Source organism: Chinchilla lanigera, unplaced genomic scaffold, assembly GCF_000276665.1.
Source record: "Chinchilla lanigera isolate Chin_1 unplaced genomic scaffold, ChiLan1.0 scaffold00102, whole genome shotgun sequence".
Lineage (NCBI taxonomy): Eukaryota > Metazoa > Chordata > Mammalia > Rodentia > Chinchillidae > Chinchilla > Chinchilla lanigera.
The window spans coordinates 7,050,086-7,067,815 of NW_004955503.1; the positions used below are offsets into that span (position 1 = coordinate 7,050,086).

Below are 17,730 nucleotides of genomic sequence, written 5' to 3' on the forward strand. Positions count from 1 at the left end.
CTATAGAGAAAAGGTAGTCAAATTATCATTACTTAAAGATAGCATACCTTTACATAAAAGACTCAAAATTTCCACCAAAAAGAGTCCTAAAATTAATAACCAAATTCAGTAGTGAAGCAGAACACAAAATTAATATCCAAAAATCAATAACATTCCTATATACCAATAATTAACCCACTTAGAAAGAAATAGGTTAAAAAATACTGTTATTGTTTGTATCTGCATGTTCCCCCCAAAGCCTCATGTGGTCAGGGGGGTGCTTTTTGGAGGTGGATGACTCTAGAGTTTGTGATTGATTCATTGTCTAGTGCTGGGATAATGGGTGTGAGTGCTACACCCACTCTAGGGTGGGTAGCCTACATACAATATAAGGAACAGAAAGTCTTCTCTGCACTCCTCTATCTTTGCTCTTGCTGTTTTGCTGTCTTCTGCCACCATGAGCTGTTGTCATCTGCCATATGCCACCTTGCCTTGGAGCCAGCCAAGTATAGACTGAAACCTCCACAAACTGTGAGCTAAATAAACCTTTCCTCCTTTCATCTTGGGTGTTAGGTATTTTGTCTCAGCAAGGAGAGAAAAGTAACGAAGACAAATACCATTCATAATAGCCAGAAAAAAAGAATTACTTGGGAATTTACTTAATGAAGGAAGTTAAAGACTTCTACACCAAAACTATACTACTCTGAAAAGGAGATTGCCAAGACAATGTATCAACTATTTTCATTGTCCTACTAACCTGTTTCAAAACTGGAAATGTATCAACTACTGTAACAACTAATGCATCAACTATTGTGACCGTCCTATTAACCTGTTTCATAGTTTATCTTTTTTCTCTTTAAAATAAGAAAAGAAAATGCAAATATATTCCCTGTTCCTTGAGGGGCAGAAAAAATACTATTGTCAAAATGGCCACACTTCCAAACCTAATGTACAGATATAATGGAATCTCAATTAAAATACTAATAGCATTCCTCACAGAGGTAGAGAAAAAAGTCCTAAAATGCATATGGACCAAAAATAGACCCAGAAGAACAAAAGCAATCCTGGCTAACAAGAATAAAGTATGAGGGATCCTAATCCTAAACTTCAATTATATTACAAAGCTACAGTGATAAAAGCACCATAGCACTGGCACGAAAATAATCATGAGAATCAATGAAATAGAATAGACAATGCAGAAACAACCCCAGGCACATTCAGCTACCTGATCTTTGACAAATGGGCCAAAAACATACTGGAGAAAAAGTAGCCTCTTTAATAAATGGTGCTGGTAAAACTGGCTATCCAACATGCAGAGGATTGAACCTAGACCTATAACTCTTACCATGCGCTAAACTAAAATCAAAATGTATCAAAGACCTAAATATTAAAACAGAAACAATCTGCTAGAAGATGAAATAGGTAAAACACTTCAAGACATAGGCATAGGCAATGACTTTCTGAACAGAACCCCAATTACATAAGAAATAATAAATGGAATCATATCAAATTGACAAGCTTCTGCACAACAAAGTGAACAACCAACAGAGTAAGGAGACAACCTACCAGACTGGGAAATAATTTTTTTCAGCTATTCCTTGGAAAGAAGACTAATGTCTACAATACATGAAGAACTCAAAAATTACATCCACCCCCAAATAAAAGACCCAATCCAAAAATGGGCAACTGACATGAACAGATACTTCTCAGAAGACAAAGTACAAATGGCCAATAATGAAAAAATTATTTGGAGATCCAACATGGCTGAATAGAGGAGTCACACTGGAGAGATTCAGAGAAAATCCACTAAAAACACAGGTAATTGGAAGAAGGGGAGGGATGTACACCCTGATGCAAAAATTAATTTGAAAGAAGAGACTTGTAGATCAAACAAAACATATGCATAGGAGTTTAAAAGGGGTCCCACAGGACTGCGTGAGGGGCCTCAGCCGATGCCCCACACAGGAACTGCCATTTTGTGAAGTTCCCAAATAGGAGGTGGGATGCAAATAGTGTGGCAGACTAGAGTGACACAGGATAGGTTTGGTGTATATGGGCCCTTTGCCTCATTGTCCCCTTTCCAAACAAGGAATGCTGCAGTCCGGCAGCATTTTTTGCCAGCACACAACAGGGACAAGTGACCTGAGACATGCTCCCACCTCCTACCTGCCCATTTGTTCTCAGGCTCTGAGCTGAAAAACAAGCAACTGCTGCCTGAGTTGGGAGTCTTTAATATTGGATCCTGAACACACCTGAGACAGCACTGGGAGCCCAAGCAAACTGGGACACTTATCTGGCAGGCACACAGAACTAGCACTGGTCTGGTATGAGTCTGTACTCAGCATGTGACTCACTTGGACCTACACTGATCTCTCACTGCCCTGCTCTAACCCTAGACCCGCCGGAATCTGTCTGACATCTAACACCAGTCCTCAAGCAACCAGGGTTTACACGGGGATGTTCTAAGCACCCTGGGCACAGCACAGTCCCTACCCTGCATTTGGCCAGTGCTCCAGACACAGTTCCTGACTAATACAATAGGCCAGTCCTCTGCCTGGTTAAGCAACAAGGGTTAATGGCTGCCTATTCTGCCCAGCACTCTAGACACTCATGAGACTCCACCCAGTGCACTCCACCCTCACTGGGCTTGTAGCAATCTGCCCACATTAATCTGCCCACATTTGTTTCTCCTCTGAACATCTACAGGTCTGAGAGTCAGGTCTGAGAGTACATAGGAGTCTCCACATATTGGGAGCCTGGCGTACAGACATTAGAAAATATATCTGGTAACCAGCATCATCCCCAGCCAGAAGGCCCCACACCTTCCCTGGTTTGGCTACCCACCTTGAACAGCTGCCACAAACAGGGGACTATGGAAAGAAGCCCCTTTGAATTGAGTACCTCCATACAAATTCACAGACTATAAAGAGGGGCAAAGAGGAACGTGACTTGTAAGATTGAAGACTGCTTATCTGGGAAGAAAATAGGCCTCTGAAAATACATAGGAACTTTTCTCTTTTTCCTTTCTTTTTTTTTCTCTACTATTGGTAGGTTTTGTATTTTCACTATTATTTTTGCCTTCAGTGAAGTTTGGAGATTTACCATTAATTTTCTTGCCCCTCCCCTTTCAATATTACTTTGATTTATTTGTTTGAATAGGGCCTCCTTTTACTCTCTCTCTCCCCCTTCTTTTCTCACTTTCTCTCTTTCAGCTTGCTCCTTTGCTATTTTTTATTATTTTCTTTTCCTCTAGTTTCATCTCCATACCCTATAATTTTTCCTTATTCTCAGTGGTCATCTGTTACTGTTAGTTAATACCACTGATTTCCCTTTACTCCTTAACAGGAACTTCTACATCAATCTTACCACATTCTTCACATTTTCCATTGCTTTACTTTTCATAATGTATTTCTTTTGGCCTTTTTTCATCATACTGCCACACCTGTACCACCTATCCTTATGAATCTATTGGTAGTTAACTATACCTTATTATGGCTGAATAATGCTTTACGGTAAGAGGGGGTAAGTTGCTCTATGGAGGGGAAATTTACTGTATATAATTCTTTGATTTGTCTTGCATCTTATTATATAACTATAAATCTATAGGATTAAAGGTGACAAATTATTAGTTATTTTAGTTAGTCATTTTCCAGTTTGTGATTGGTACCATAGTTATTACTGATTATACTAAGGTAATCAAGGTAACACTGCTGTTGTGATCAACTGGTCCTCCTTGCATGCCAATATCTAGATTGTCTGGGGACCATAAGTGGTGCTATAGCCCAGTACAAAAGAACAGGGTACTGGGTCAAACAGGCTGCAAACTGAAGAGGCAGGATCTTGGACATATTCATAGGCCAAAAGCCAGCTATGCCTAAAAGGTAACTCTGGAAAGCAGTCATTTCCTAAAGAGGTCTCAATACCAGTAATAAAGCAACATACCATAAATAATTTATAAGCCTCATCACAGAAAACAAAAACAAAAATAGAAAATGAGAAAACACAGAAGCAAGGTGCAACCTGTAATCCCCAACTTACCCAAGGCAAATTGAGGGGGCACTGAGGTGGAAGACATCAAAAGCTTCCCAGCTGAATTTTATGAAATGGTAGCAGCAGAGCTAATAAAATAGATCAATAAGTCTCTTGACAAAAACAAAACAGAGATAAAGAAATGATGACCGTAATGAAGAAAATGATGAGTGAATCTAGAGTAGATACAAGTTAAAAAATGGAGGAGCTTAGGGAAGACATAGAAACCATGAATGCCCAACAGAGAAAAGAACAGGATTCTATAAAAGAGACTCAAAAAGAAATTCAGGAGATTAAAAGTTCTACTAAAAGTATATGCAGCAGAGTAAAACAATATAAAGATAGATTATCAGATCTAGAAGACAGGGCTGTGGTTGGCAATCATCAAATGAAAGACTTTTTTAAAATACCAAGAGACCATAAAAAAATCAAACAGATGCCAGAAAATTCAAAGAAGACTAATACAAGATTAACAGGAATCAATGAAAACTCAGAAGACAACGCGAAGGATCTCAAAAACCTCTTCACAAAAGTAATAGCAAAAACATACCAAGCTTGGAAAAATAATACGACATACAGATATGTGACATATATACAACTCCCACTAGCCATGATCAGAAAAAATCCATACCAAGACATGTAATAATCAATATTCCAGAAATTCAACACAAGAAAAGAAAATTAAAAGCTGTGAAAAGAAACAAAAGAAAAAAGGAATAAATCACCTATAAAGAAAAGTCCATCAGGATACAGCAGACTTCTCAACTCAAGCCCTTAAATCAAGAACATGAAGTATTTTAAGCCCTAAAAGAAAACAATCTGCAACTCAGATTGTTGTAGAGTGCCTAATTATCTTTCACAGTTGATGAAGAAATAATATACTTCCATGCTAAACAACACCTGAAAAATTCATGACCACAAAACGAGCACTCCAAAAAGTTCTGAAGGATATTCTAGAAAAAGACAATGAAGATACAAATTCCAGTAATCTCAACAGAATGAATCCACCAGGCAAGGCACGAAATTAAATAGAAATAAAGGTAACCAGCACAAGAAAAGTAATAAAATTACAAGGGCAAGTCACTACCTATTAGTTAAAACATCTCAATTCACCAATCAAAAGATACAGATTAAAAGAATGGATCAAGAAACAAGATCCAACAGTACGTTGCATACAAGAAACATATTTAATTCCAAAAGAAATTCATAGGCTGAAAATCAAAGGATGGGAAAAAATACCCTATGCAACAGGAACCCAGAAAAAAGCAGGAGTAGCTATTCTAATTGCAGACAAGGTGGACTTCAAGCCAAGACTGATCAGAAGAGACAAAGAAGGTCACTATAGACTTGTTAAGTGAATAATCCAAGAGGAAGAGATAATAATCATATGTACATAGGTAACAAATACTGACATATGCAACAAGAGAAAACACACACTAATGAATATGAAAAACCACATAAACACTAATATATTAATGGGAGACCTCAACACACCACTGTCATGAATAGACAAGTCAACTAGACAAAATATTAACAAAGAAATATCACAGCTGAAACAAAGTTTTGAACAAATGGACTTAGTAGATGTCTACAGAGGTTCTCCCAACAACAGAATACAAACTGTTCTCAACAGCACACATGACTTTCTCACACAGACCACATACTAGCTCATAGAACATGCAAGGGAATTGAAATTATCCAACACATATTATCAGGTCATAGTGTAATGAAATTGAAAACAAATGGCAAAAGAAACCAAAAAAATATATAAACACAGGAAAATAAAACCATACAAACCATACCCTCTTGAACAACCAAAGGATCACCGATGAAAGCAAAAAAGAGATTAGGCTGTTCCTACATTTCAACACTAATGCCAATATGACATACTGGAACTTATGGGATGCAGTGAAAGAAGTCCTACAAGGGAAGTTTATAGTAGTGAGTTCCCTCATCAGAAAAATAGAGCAAGATTACATAAATAACCTAATGTTGCATCTCAAACTTACATGAAAAGAAGATTAAGTTCAACATGTAGCTCATAGGAAGAAGCAAATTATAAAGATCAGAGCAGAAATCTATGCAATTAAGACTAAAAATCAATACAAAAATCAATGAATTGAAGAGTTGATCCTTTGCAAGATTAAATAAAATAGACAAACCTTTACCTACCCTTATCAAAAAAAAGGAAGACACAGATCCATGCAATTAAGAATGAATTATATGAAATCACAACAGATCCTTCAGAAATCCAGAAGCTCATTGGTATGTATTTTGAAAATCTGTACTTAAATAAGATGGTGAAATTTTAAAAATGGATAGATTCCGAGATACATATGAATTACCAAAACTGAATCAAGGGGATATAAAAATTCTAAACCAATATCAGTCAATGAAATTAAAGAAGTAAAAAAAAAAATACCACCAAAGAAAATCTCAGGTCCTGCTAGATTCTCTGATGCTGTCTAAAAGAAGTTTAGAGACGATCAAACACCACTACTCCACAAACTCTTTAATGAAATTGAAAGGGAAGCAGTACCCCCAAAATCATTCTTAGAAGCAATCATTATCCTGATATCAAAACCAGAGAAGGATGAACAAAAAACAGAATCACTGGTGAATCTCCTTAATGAACATAGATGCAAAAATCCTCAATAAGATGCTGGCAAATAAAATACAACAAATCATCAAAAATATTATACACCATAACCAAGTAGGATTCATCCCAGGGATACATGGATTGCTGAATCTGTATAAGTAAGTAAATGTAATACACCATATTAACAGAACCAAGAATAAAAACCACATGATCAGCTCAATAGATGCAGAAAAATTATTTAACAAAATCAAAACACATTCTTGATAAAAAAAACTTCATAGAAAATTAGAATAGAAGGTCTTTAACTCGATCAGATAAAGTCATCTATGACAAACCAACAGCCAAAATTGTGCTAAATGGTCAAAATACTGAAAGCTTTCCCTCTAAAATGAGGAACAGGACAAGGATGTCCATTATCACCACTTCTTTTCAACACAGTTCTGGAAACATTTGCCAGAGCAATTATATAAGAAAAAGAAATAAAATGAATAAGGATAGGAAAGGAAGAAGTTATATTATCATTATTTGCAGATGACGTGATACTCTGAATAGAAGACCCCAAAAGCTCCAGCAAAGACTTCTAGATTAATGAACAAATTTGGTAACATAGTAGGATACAATTTCAACACTCAAAAATCAATAGCATTTCTATACACAAATAAACTCAATGAGAGACAAATTAAGGAAACAACACATTTCACAATAGCATCAGTGAAAATGAAATACTTTAGGAATCCATGTAACAAAAGAAGTAGAAGACCTCTGTATTGAAAACTACAGCACTCTGAAAAGGGAGATCAAGATGGATATCAAAAATGGAAACATATCCCAAGTTCTTGGATAGGCAGTGAAAATAGCCACATTTCCAATACTGTTATACAGATTTAATGCAATCCTGATTTTAAAAAATCCGACCCCCAAATTCAAAGAACCAATCCAAAAATTGGCATTTGAGATGAATATGCACTTCTTAGATGAAGAAATACGAAGGGCAAATAAATATATGAAAAAGTGTTCCACATTATTAGTCATTTGAGAGATGCAAATTAAAACAACACTGAGATTTTATCTCCCCCCAGAAAGAATGGCTATTATCAAGAAATCAATCAATAACAAATGCTGGAGGGGCTGCGGAGAAAAGGAACCCTTCTCCATTGCTGATGGGAGTGTAGACTGGTGCAACCACTGTAGAAATTAACATGGAGATTCCTCGAAAAATGAGAATTAGTGGTTCCATTCGACCCAGCTATTGCCCTTCTGGGTATTTTTCCAGAAGAATTAAAAATATCATATCACAGCGATATATGTTTACCCATGTTTATAGCAGCACAATTTGTAATAGCTAAATCTTGGAAACAGCTCATATGCCCATCATCAACTGAATGGATAAAGAAAATGTGTTTTTTATATACAATGGAGTACTAGTCTACCATAAAGAAGGATAAATTTGAGACATTTTTATGTAAACAGATGCACCTTGAGAACATAATTTTAAGTGAAATAAATCAGGTGAACATGTTCTAATACCATATTGTTTCTCTTGTGTGAGAAACCAAAAGCATAAATAAGGACCCAAATGGATGATAGATATTGTGAAGTAGGAAGAGAATGTACAAGTGGGAAAGGGAACAAGGCAGGGGAGAGAGGAAAGCAAAGGAAGTGGATAGTGATTAATAATTTTCAATAAAATGGAAGTTAAAAAATAGAAACAAATTTTTGTAAATGGAGAGGGGACGAAAGATTGAAGGGAAGAGAGAAGAATGGGAAAAATAATTAAGATACATTACGTACAGGTACAAATTCCCTATGATGAATGTGATCATTATGTATGTCAAAAATGTACCAATTACATTAGTTTTTAAAAAAAGAAAGAAGAAAAAATGGTTAACACCTCTGGCCATTATAGAAACACAAATTAAAACAACACTGAGATTTCATCCTACTCCTGAAAATATGACTGTCATCAAGTAATTAATAAGAAATGCTGGTGAGGTTGTGGGGAAAAAGGAACACTTCTATATTGTTGGTAGGAATGTAAACTAGTACAACCACAATGAAAATCATTATGAAGATTTCTCAAGAAACTAAAAGTAGACAGCCTTTTCAACCCAGCTAGTCCCAATCTAGGCATCTTGTTGAAAGAGTTAAAGACATATTATAGTGATATATGTATACCCATACTTATAGTAGAACAAGTCATAATAGCTAAATCTTGGAAGTGGCCTATATATCTATCAACAGATTAATGGATAAAGAAAAAGTGACATTATACAAAATGGAGTACTACCCTGCTATAAAGAAGGATAAACTTGAGTCATTTATACGGAAATGGATGCACCTTGAGGCTATAACTTTAAGTGAAATAAATCAGACACACAAGATTAAATATTGCATGGTTTCTCTTATAAAATAATTGCAAAATAGAAAGAGATAAATAAAATATGGATAATAGAAAATAGGAAGATAGAACTTTTGCAAAAGGGAAGGGGATTAAGAGATGGAGTGAGGGGAGAGGGAAGGAAGGAGATGAGAATGAAAAAAGAACTAAGAGGTGTTATGTACATGTACCAACTCCCCACAACAAATGCAATCATTATGTATTATAAATATACATCAATACAAATAAAAATTTAATTTGAAAGTATTCATCTCAAGCCCCTTTTTTCTTTTCACTGACGTTGGGAGAAATTATTAAATCAGTGATTCCCAAATGAGGCTGATCAGAATCAACTACAGGACTTTTTCTACATGCAGATTCCTGGCCTCCCCACACTCTTGAGCTTGACTCATATCTGGGGAGAGAATATAAATTTCATTCTTTTTTACTTTCTTTCTTTATTCATTCATTCACTCACTCACTCACTCATTTTGTTTTGTTTTGTTTTTTGAGGCAGGGCCTCACGATGTAGTTCAGGCTGCCCTTGAATTCACTGTAGTACAAGCTAGCCTTGATCTCATTATGATCCACCTGCCTGAGCCTCCCAAGTGCTACGATTACAGGTGTGTGCCATCATGACCAGCTATGAAATCGAATTTTAAAAGAACTTTATCACATGATTCTGATGATCGATAATATTTGGGAACTTCTATAAAGATAGCCATTCCTAAATAACCAAAACAACCAACATAATTTAAACATTCTAGGCAATGGAAAATATTCTTCCTGCTGGGTTACTAGCTTCTTCTGTGGTCAGAGAGGGTTTGCTATGATATTTTTAATCTAAACAGTTTACTCTAGTTTAGGAAATCTGACAGTCCTAAGATGTCTGACTTTCTACATTTCTTGAATTTCTACTAGTGCTGTCCATTAGAGCTTTCTGTGATGAAGAAGATGTTCTAAATCTGTACCACCCCAAACAGTAGTCAGTAAACACATGTGGTTATTAAATACTTGTGATGTGTCAAGTAGTACTGAGGAAGTATGTTTTAAATTTTGTTTAATTTTTATTTGAATTGCTACATAAAGCCAGTAGACAGTATATTAAATAACTGAGGTCTTAATTTAGACCCTTGATTTAAGTGGAACCCTCCCTCTCCTAACCCCACTCACCTCTACTCAGGGGGACTTCTGCAGAGATCAAAGACACATATAGCTGATAGGTCAGCTGGGGCACTGAGCCCAGGAAGGCTTGGATCTGTGATACACGTTTGTAGGCATTTCGATGCATAGCCAGGGTCCGGATGGAGTGGCCCACCTCCCATTCTATCAGCACTTCCTCGCCATCTATTAGCATTTTCTTGCGGGTGAGGCTGACATAGGGCTCCTCCTGCCCTTCTTTCTTCCACAGTGTGAGGTACTTTATCATGGCTTCCAAACATCTGCAGGAGTAAAATATTATGGGAACTTAACTAAAGTTGTCCGGGGAAAGGAGGTTGTAGTGAGGAGGGAAATACTTGGGGAGGTTGTGCTACTTTTTACCATTTCCTCACTTCTGTCCTGGGGGGTTGCTTATGAGTGAAAGGGTTCTTCCTTCTACAAGTTAACTTGAATCTAAGTTTGTATTTGTTTGGTCACTGACTGACCTAAGAACATCGTTTCAGAAGCACTTCTTTGAGGACACAGAATTGCTTTGTTTCCCTTAGCAGCACAAGTTGTAATAGCTAGATCTTGGGAAAAAAACAAATGCCCATCAGTTGAGAAATAGATAAAAATGATGTGGTCTTTTTATACAATGGAGTACTCCTCAGCCATAAAGAATGATAAACTTGAGACCTTTATAAGTAAATGCATGCAATTTGAGACTATACTCATAAGTAAAATAAATCAGACTCACATATGTAAACATCACATTGTCTCCCTGGTATGAGAAACTGAAAGAGTAAACAAGGACCAAAATGTACAATAGATATTGTGAAATGGGAAGAAACTGTTCAAAAGGAAAGAGGAACTAGGGTGGGGGAAAGGGGAAAGGAAGGAAATGAAAACAGAAAAAATACAAGACTGTTATACTACTAGTTTCTCTTAATTCATTGAAAAGAAAGGTTTATGCTAATATCGTTTGGAGAATTTTTTATATCTATACCTTATACTCTTAGTAACTACTTTGAAGATAATGATACATAATGAGATAACTGTTGCTATTCTTCTATTATTTTGTTATAAAATTTTGTTTTATTTTTTTCCCTAAAATAAAGAATAGGTCTGTGGTTTTTAAAAAGTCCTTTGAACACAAAAGTATTATGAGACTATTATATTCAGAGAGAAGGATGGAGTCTCTAGAAGGCCTTGGTTTTCATAACACTTTAAATTCTTAAGGTGTTCTTTATTCAAAGCATTTAGATCCATAATCATGGTTTTCAGGTTCTGCTTTTGTAAGAAAGCCCCATTTTTGTGTCTCTTGACCTATTTTGGACAGCTTTTTACACCTGATTCATCCTTTACAGAGAGGAAAACATCCTTGTGAGAATCTATCATCCTGGAAATAGCAAAAAGACCACACTTTCTGCTGTTCCTTTTCCATCTACCCTTTACAATCAGAAGTCTTTAGTAGTTCTGATGCTGTGAATAGAAGCAACTAGAATATCTTGTTTTGGAATACTTGAGTTACCACTTCCCGTACTCACCCTGAAATGAACGGAAACTGTGAGTTGCTTCTTATGGCAAGTAAGAACACCTGTGGTAGAAATGAAGCCATTTTTCCCAATAGGCTGAGGGTACAGGTTGTATTTATCTTGTTTATATCTCCTATCACACAGTGGGAATTTGGTAAATATTTGGTGAATAAATGAACGAAAGAGAAGAAAAAAATACAGGGTAAGAAATGATGAAAAGAGGATAATAACAGCAATATGATTTAACAAAAAAAAAATCAAAGATAAGCTCAGAGATTTATGTCCTCTCTAGGTTTTTGTCCCTGATAGGATGTTTTGGAACATGTATTGGCCAGTATTCTCCATACGATCTCCTCAAGAGTGATTCATGTGTAGCAGTCCAAAGTGTTAGGTAGAAACTTCCACTTTCTAAAGACAAACTCTAAGTCATGGGAGAGAAAAAGAAGGAAAGAAATAACCAAGAAGAAAAAGCAACATTCTCTTCCTATTTAAGGAGAATGTTCAAGTACCTTTGCAACAAAACATTTAGGTTTTAACCCTAGCCCATCCATGCTATTGTTAATGCTATATTGGGGGAGGTGGTGGCATGGAGCATTCTGTTTATGCTTCTATTCTTTTTTTATTTTATGGAAAAAAAGGGAAAATAAAATTTCATGACAAGTTGATAGGAGAATAACAATAATTAATACACTGCATACTATTATCTTTAAAGTAGTTACTCAGAATACAAGATACGGGCATAAAAATTCTCCAGTTAATATTAGTATGCTTCTATTCTTAAGGCTCTTCATTGGTTTATGTGAGGGTATTTGCCTTCTTTATAAGCTTCAATAAACCAAGAGTATATTTTCATTTCCAAAAGAATGGTTGCATTTCATGTAAGAGAGCTAACCCTACAAACACCTTCATATGCCTGATAGCACTAATCCTACTTACCTAAAAATTTTTATTTACCTAAAAATTGGCCCTAAAAGAAGCATATAAAGAATATGATTTCTGAGTTTTAACATTTTCCCTGTTGTAGACTTTGGTGACTGTGGTTATAAATGTTTCCCAATCATTTCTAATGGAAGTTATACAAGAAAAATGAAAAACAGTGAACAATGCTCCATATAGATAGTGCAGATCAAAGATAGTTTGGAAGGCTACAAAGCAAAAAGACAGAGACAGACAAAGACAGAGACAGAGAAAGGTCAAAGCTGGGTGCTGGGTACTTGCTAGAATTTGCATGTTGAAAGTTCTTCATCTGTTAACTCAATATATTACAATTCAAATATTTAGAACTAGAAAGGACCTGTAGATCACCAAGTCTAAAGATTGCATATGACCAGCTGAGTCACTATGTGACCAGTAGGTGTAGCTTGGTCCATACTGTGTTGCTTTCAGTCATTTGTCAAAACTAAAAATCATGATATTTCCTATAAAATCCTATCTCAGGAGGTTCTCCTATAAAGTTAGGAGGTATGGCAATACTAGGTCTAAATCCCAACACTGAAACAATGGGCCAGACCTGTAGAGTGGCTGAATCCTGTGTAGGCAGGTCATGGGCTCAAAATTGCCATGGTACTTATTCTTCCTTTTTCTAACACTGAGACTTCATTCTCATTTATCATCATGCATGACATTATTAGATTTCTCATACTTGGCCCACTTCACTCATTTATGACACCTGCCTGGCCGCCTCAATTAGATTAGAGTTTAAGACTCATGATGTAGTCCAACTCATTTAATTTACAGATGAGGGAACCGAGTCCCAAGGCATTTTCAGAGATTTGACTAAGGACACACAACTAGTCAGTGAGAGAGAGGACTAGACACCAGGTCTCCTGACTCCTTACCATTGTTTTTTAGGCTTATTTTCTGTGATAGACCCTAACCAATTCTTTTCCACTTAAAACTACACTGTAAGTACTGTACTTTTTAAGCTTTATGGAGATAGAATTGAGAAATAAAAACTATATATATATATATATACATTTACAGATAAAAAAATTTTATAAAGAGGGGAGTTCCATCGTTTATCAGTTTCACAGTCCATTTATAATCCTCTATTGAGATACCTTCCTATTGCCAGTTACAGCATCAAAAGTGACCCATCGCCCTCAGCTACTGCAGGTGTTTGTACTCTTGCAATCATGACAAACTTGGTCCATTCCTCCCTCCTGATCTCATAAGTATTGCAACACCGCTCCACCTTGAATTCCTCATAGTATCCAGATGAGACTGATGATACAGACACCTGTCTCCCTTTATTTTCATCCTTTCAAAGGAACTTGAATAGGAACACCTGATACTATATACCATGGTACTGCATCCAGATAGATGAACTACCTTCCTTTACCTGCTTCCAAGTATGTATCATTATCACAGAAATATACAAAGCGATAAACAGGACAGTAATGAACTAGAAGATAGAAATAGGAGAGAACAATGAATTATATCATATTGGGTACCAGAACACTGCAGATGTCTTAAAAATTTTTTTGTAGATGTCAAATAACTGGAAAATTTAAAAATAGCAGCAGCTTTTGTCCATGAGCTCAAAGTAAAACTCAATATGGGATGGGATGGAATCAGAAAGGAATTTTATTCCAATTTAAAGAACATCCAAAATGCAGAGTTAAAATTACACACTCTCAGAATGGGGTTGTAGCCCAGGGGTAGAGTGTTTGTGTAGCATGCCTAAAGCCCTGGGTCAATCCCCAGTACCACACACACAAAAAAATAACTCTGTAGCTCTATGTCCTGTGCACACAGGGTGACCACATCTGTTGGTTCCATACCAGTTTCTATAACGAAAAGTCAGACAGCAAGCATTGCCTAAAGAAGTCCTATTGATGGTATCATTCACAGTTTGGGAACACAGGCATATACCACATGTTCATCATGGTGGCAGTTAAAATTTTAGGTAAGTTATTTTGGATGGTAAACAGGGAAGCTAAGAGTAGGAGGGAATGGATGAATCAATTAGATCAGAGGCATAGTATCAGTCTAGTAAATATTAGCATCATCTTTTTCTGTTTAGATTAGGTGGGGAAAGATTAAAAAATTGCTCACCTGATAACAGGTCCCAAAAGGATTAGATGCATAAATAATGATAGCGGCTTATCTTTGGCCAGATCTCTGTGGACAAAAATGAGGGTCAACTGCACCATAATAGATGAAAACATAAAGAAAGAAAATGTATATGTCATCCAGAATGTTTCATTATTCTTTCGATAGACTCTAACCATATACAGGGCAGATGCAGCCTCCCCACAGTACAAAAAGGTGGAAAATAGGATACCAAATGGAAAGGTAAAGCGGGGGTTGGCCCCTCGGATGACATCTTCCTCCACAGATGAAACCGGATCCACGTTTGGCTCGTCAGGAATTTCATAAACTCTATCCATTGTGAAGATTCTGAGTGCTGCGCTCTAGTGTTCAGAGCATCCCCCGAGCCATCCCCCAAAGAACCCTGTAGCCACTGCAGTCCAAGTAGCAGTCAAATTAGCTCTGTCAAGTTGAGTTCCAGAAGCAAGATCAGCTAGTGAGGAGACCCATCTCTTCTAGACTCAGTTGGAATTGGAGTCTGGACTGGAGAGCCCCGGAGTACCACTTTGAACTTGACTCTTGCTTGGCCTCCAAATCCAGTTGTCAACATCTGTGCTGAGAAACTTGAACAAGATAAAATCAAGCATCCCAGCGCCGAGCCTGGAGTCCAGTTGCAGGCGTGTGAAGAGGCATGGGAACAGCTGTTTCCGCGGAGGCTCCTTTCACAGCGACCCCCCAGGCAAGGAGGTAGCCACTCAGTGGGGATACTGCTCTATAAACAGTTCCCTGTGAGGAATTCTGCTAATGTGTGCCTTCTAAGGTCAGCAGAGAAGGAGCCAGGGCAGAAGAGAGGGCGCAGCGTGAGTGTCCCCTGAGAGATTCAGTTCAACATCTAGGTACCCAAGCTACTGCTACAGCTAAGTTTTGTCTAATTAGCTGGTTCTCTCGCCAGCGCACCCACGCGCTGTCCGGATGGCGCCTACTCGAGGGTTCTAAGGATGGCTCCTCGGATTCCCCAAGCCCCGCCCTCAGGACAGCCAGGCTTGGGGCAGGAGCAATGCCACCGTTCCGCTCCCGACCGAGCATAGTCTGGGGGAGAGAAGCCGAGCGCGCGGGCAGTAAAAAGGGTAAGAAAACGCTGGAGGGGCTTCTGCTCGGAAAAACTGCGAGTGAGAGGCACAACACGCGGAGCGCCAACGTGGCTGGGCAGAGGTTGCTAAACTCTTGGACGCCGTCGGCGGTCTAGCAGCAAGAGGGCAGCGGCTTCGGGAACTAAGGCACCTGGAGAGCGGGGGCGGCTGCTGGGGCCAAACAACACCGGCCACAGAGTTCCAGGACGACCAGCCAAAGGAGGCTCCTTGGGAGAGGCACGGCAAAAAGGAGCTTGGGCTACTCTTCAGAAGGACTTCTCATCATGACCCACAAACCAGGAGGGAACCACATTTTCCCTCTTCTCCACGAACAGTAGTCACCCACTTCTACCCCACCCTCCCTTGAGAGACTGGTTCCCACGCTAGCTCAACCCACGCGGTTAGACAGGTGTGTCTGCCCTGGCCTCAGGGTTGAGCCTCCCTGGGTCCTATTGCCCTCTGGTTACCGTCACAAGAAAGGTAACCTGGGAAGCAATTGTGCCAGAGTTTTCCTTTCAAGCAAGACTGCTACAAAGGGAAGGCTGAACATGGTAGAGGTCAAGACCTGAGGCCAGCTCACAGATACTGAAAGCTGCTATTGTATGCCTTGATTTCTCCACTCACAAAATGAGGCCGATAGAAACTGGAGAATGAAATGTCAGGTCTTTGGTGGAAAGGTTCTGAAAAGGCGCCAAATTCTAAATAGATTGGCAAGAAGCCAAGAGAGCTGCTAGGGAAAAAAAAAAGATGTGTCTTAAAGAACTCTGAAAGCCGCCTGGATTCTAAAGTACAGTCCGCCCTCGCTTCACTGAGCTTTTGTTTTTACGCCTTATTTGCATAATTCTAAACCCCAGGAAAAAGAGAAGACATCTCCTCCTGGTGATAATACAAATGTAGCAGAGCCTGTGCCAGTCTCCTTTCAATGCAGTAAAAAGAATCTGTGTGTGGAGTGGCCAAGTAGCAGCCACCAAAATGATGGCCTCAAGATAGTCTTGCCATTTGTGCTGTTTGTTAAGGTTCCCTCGATTGCTACCTCCTTCACCCAGAGTTGATTAAGTATTTCAATATTCTTGCCTTGTGAAGCACGTTCTCCATCTTGGTCTGCACCTGTGTTTGCAGCTGCGCTGCGAAGCTGACACTTCCTCCTTTCTGTTTTAGGAGGGAGGACAACTTCAGACAAAGTGTTGATTACTGGAATGTTTCAACTGGGAGGAGGTTCACCACGAGCAGTAAATAGTATAGAACAGTGATGGTGAACCTTTTAGAGCTTTCAGTGACACAAACAGCCCACTGCAGCACAAATGCCATAGGTTCACCACCACTGGTACAGAACCTCTTGAGGCTGCTATAACAACCTATTTTTAAAGTGGATCTGATGCAGGCTGACCAATTCATTCCATTCTGCTGTGATAGGATGAATTTATTGGTCACCCTAACAGAAGAGAATGAAGCCAGGAAAAATGTAGAATCCCAGTGGCCTTTCTTTCTTGCCCATGGTGTCATCATGCCCCAAATACCTAGGGCAACAATGCCTGCCTATTTTGTTACGAAATGACTCTCTTTGTCTTCCATCCAAGTCTGTCTGTAATCACCACACTGCTTCCCTCTCAAACTATAATCACCGACACTACACTACCACGTACCTTTGATTAAATCCAGCAGGTTTTCTTGCTTATCATATTCACCCTGCTCACTTCCACCTTTTGTGCCCTGTTGATATAGTTGATAACTCCCTTCACCCTGCTCTCTACTACTCCAAACTAACCTGCTTTGAAGGGTCAACTCAAGTCTAACATCCTACAGGAACCCTTTCTTACCTTCTCAACTCTCACTTTCCTATTGGCGCAGGCTGCCTTGTACTAGTCCTTCAACTTTTTCTGTTTGTTCTGCTTTCCCAGTAGAAGTGTT

The 17,730-nt window shown here is 38.4% G+C and overlaps 1 protein-coding gene across 1 annotated transcript in view; it reads right to left on the minus strand.

Moving 5' to 3' along the window:
* The window catches only part of Xkrx (XK, Kell blood group complex subunit-related, X-linked), a 28,871-nt gene extending 12,886 nt beyond the window's left edge, over positions 1 to 15,985 (minus strand). Inside the window, exons 1-2 of the mRNA XM_005406943.1 lie at positions 14,717 to 15,985; positions 10,158 to 10,426 (exon numbers count right to left, since the gene is read on the minus strand). Of these exons, the coding sequence (XP_005407000.1) occupies positions 10,158 to 10,426; positions 14,717 to 15,051 (604 nt within the window). The 5' untranslated portion in view covers positions 15,052 to 15,985. The remainder of the gene's footprint in view (positions 1 to 10,157; positions 10,427 to 14,716) is intronic.
* Positions 15,986 to 17,730: the final 1,745 nt, after the last annotated feature.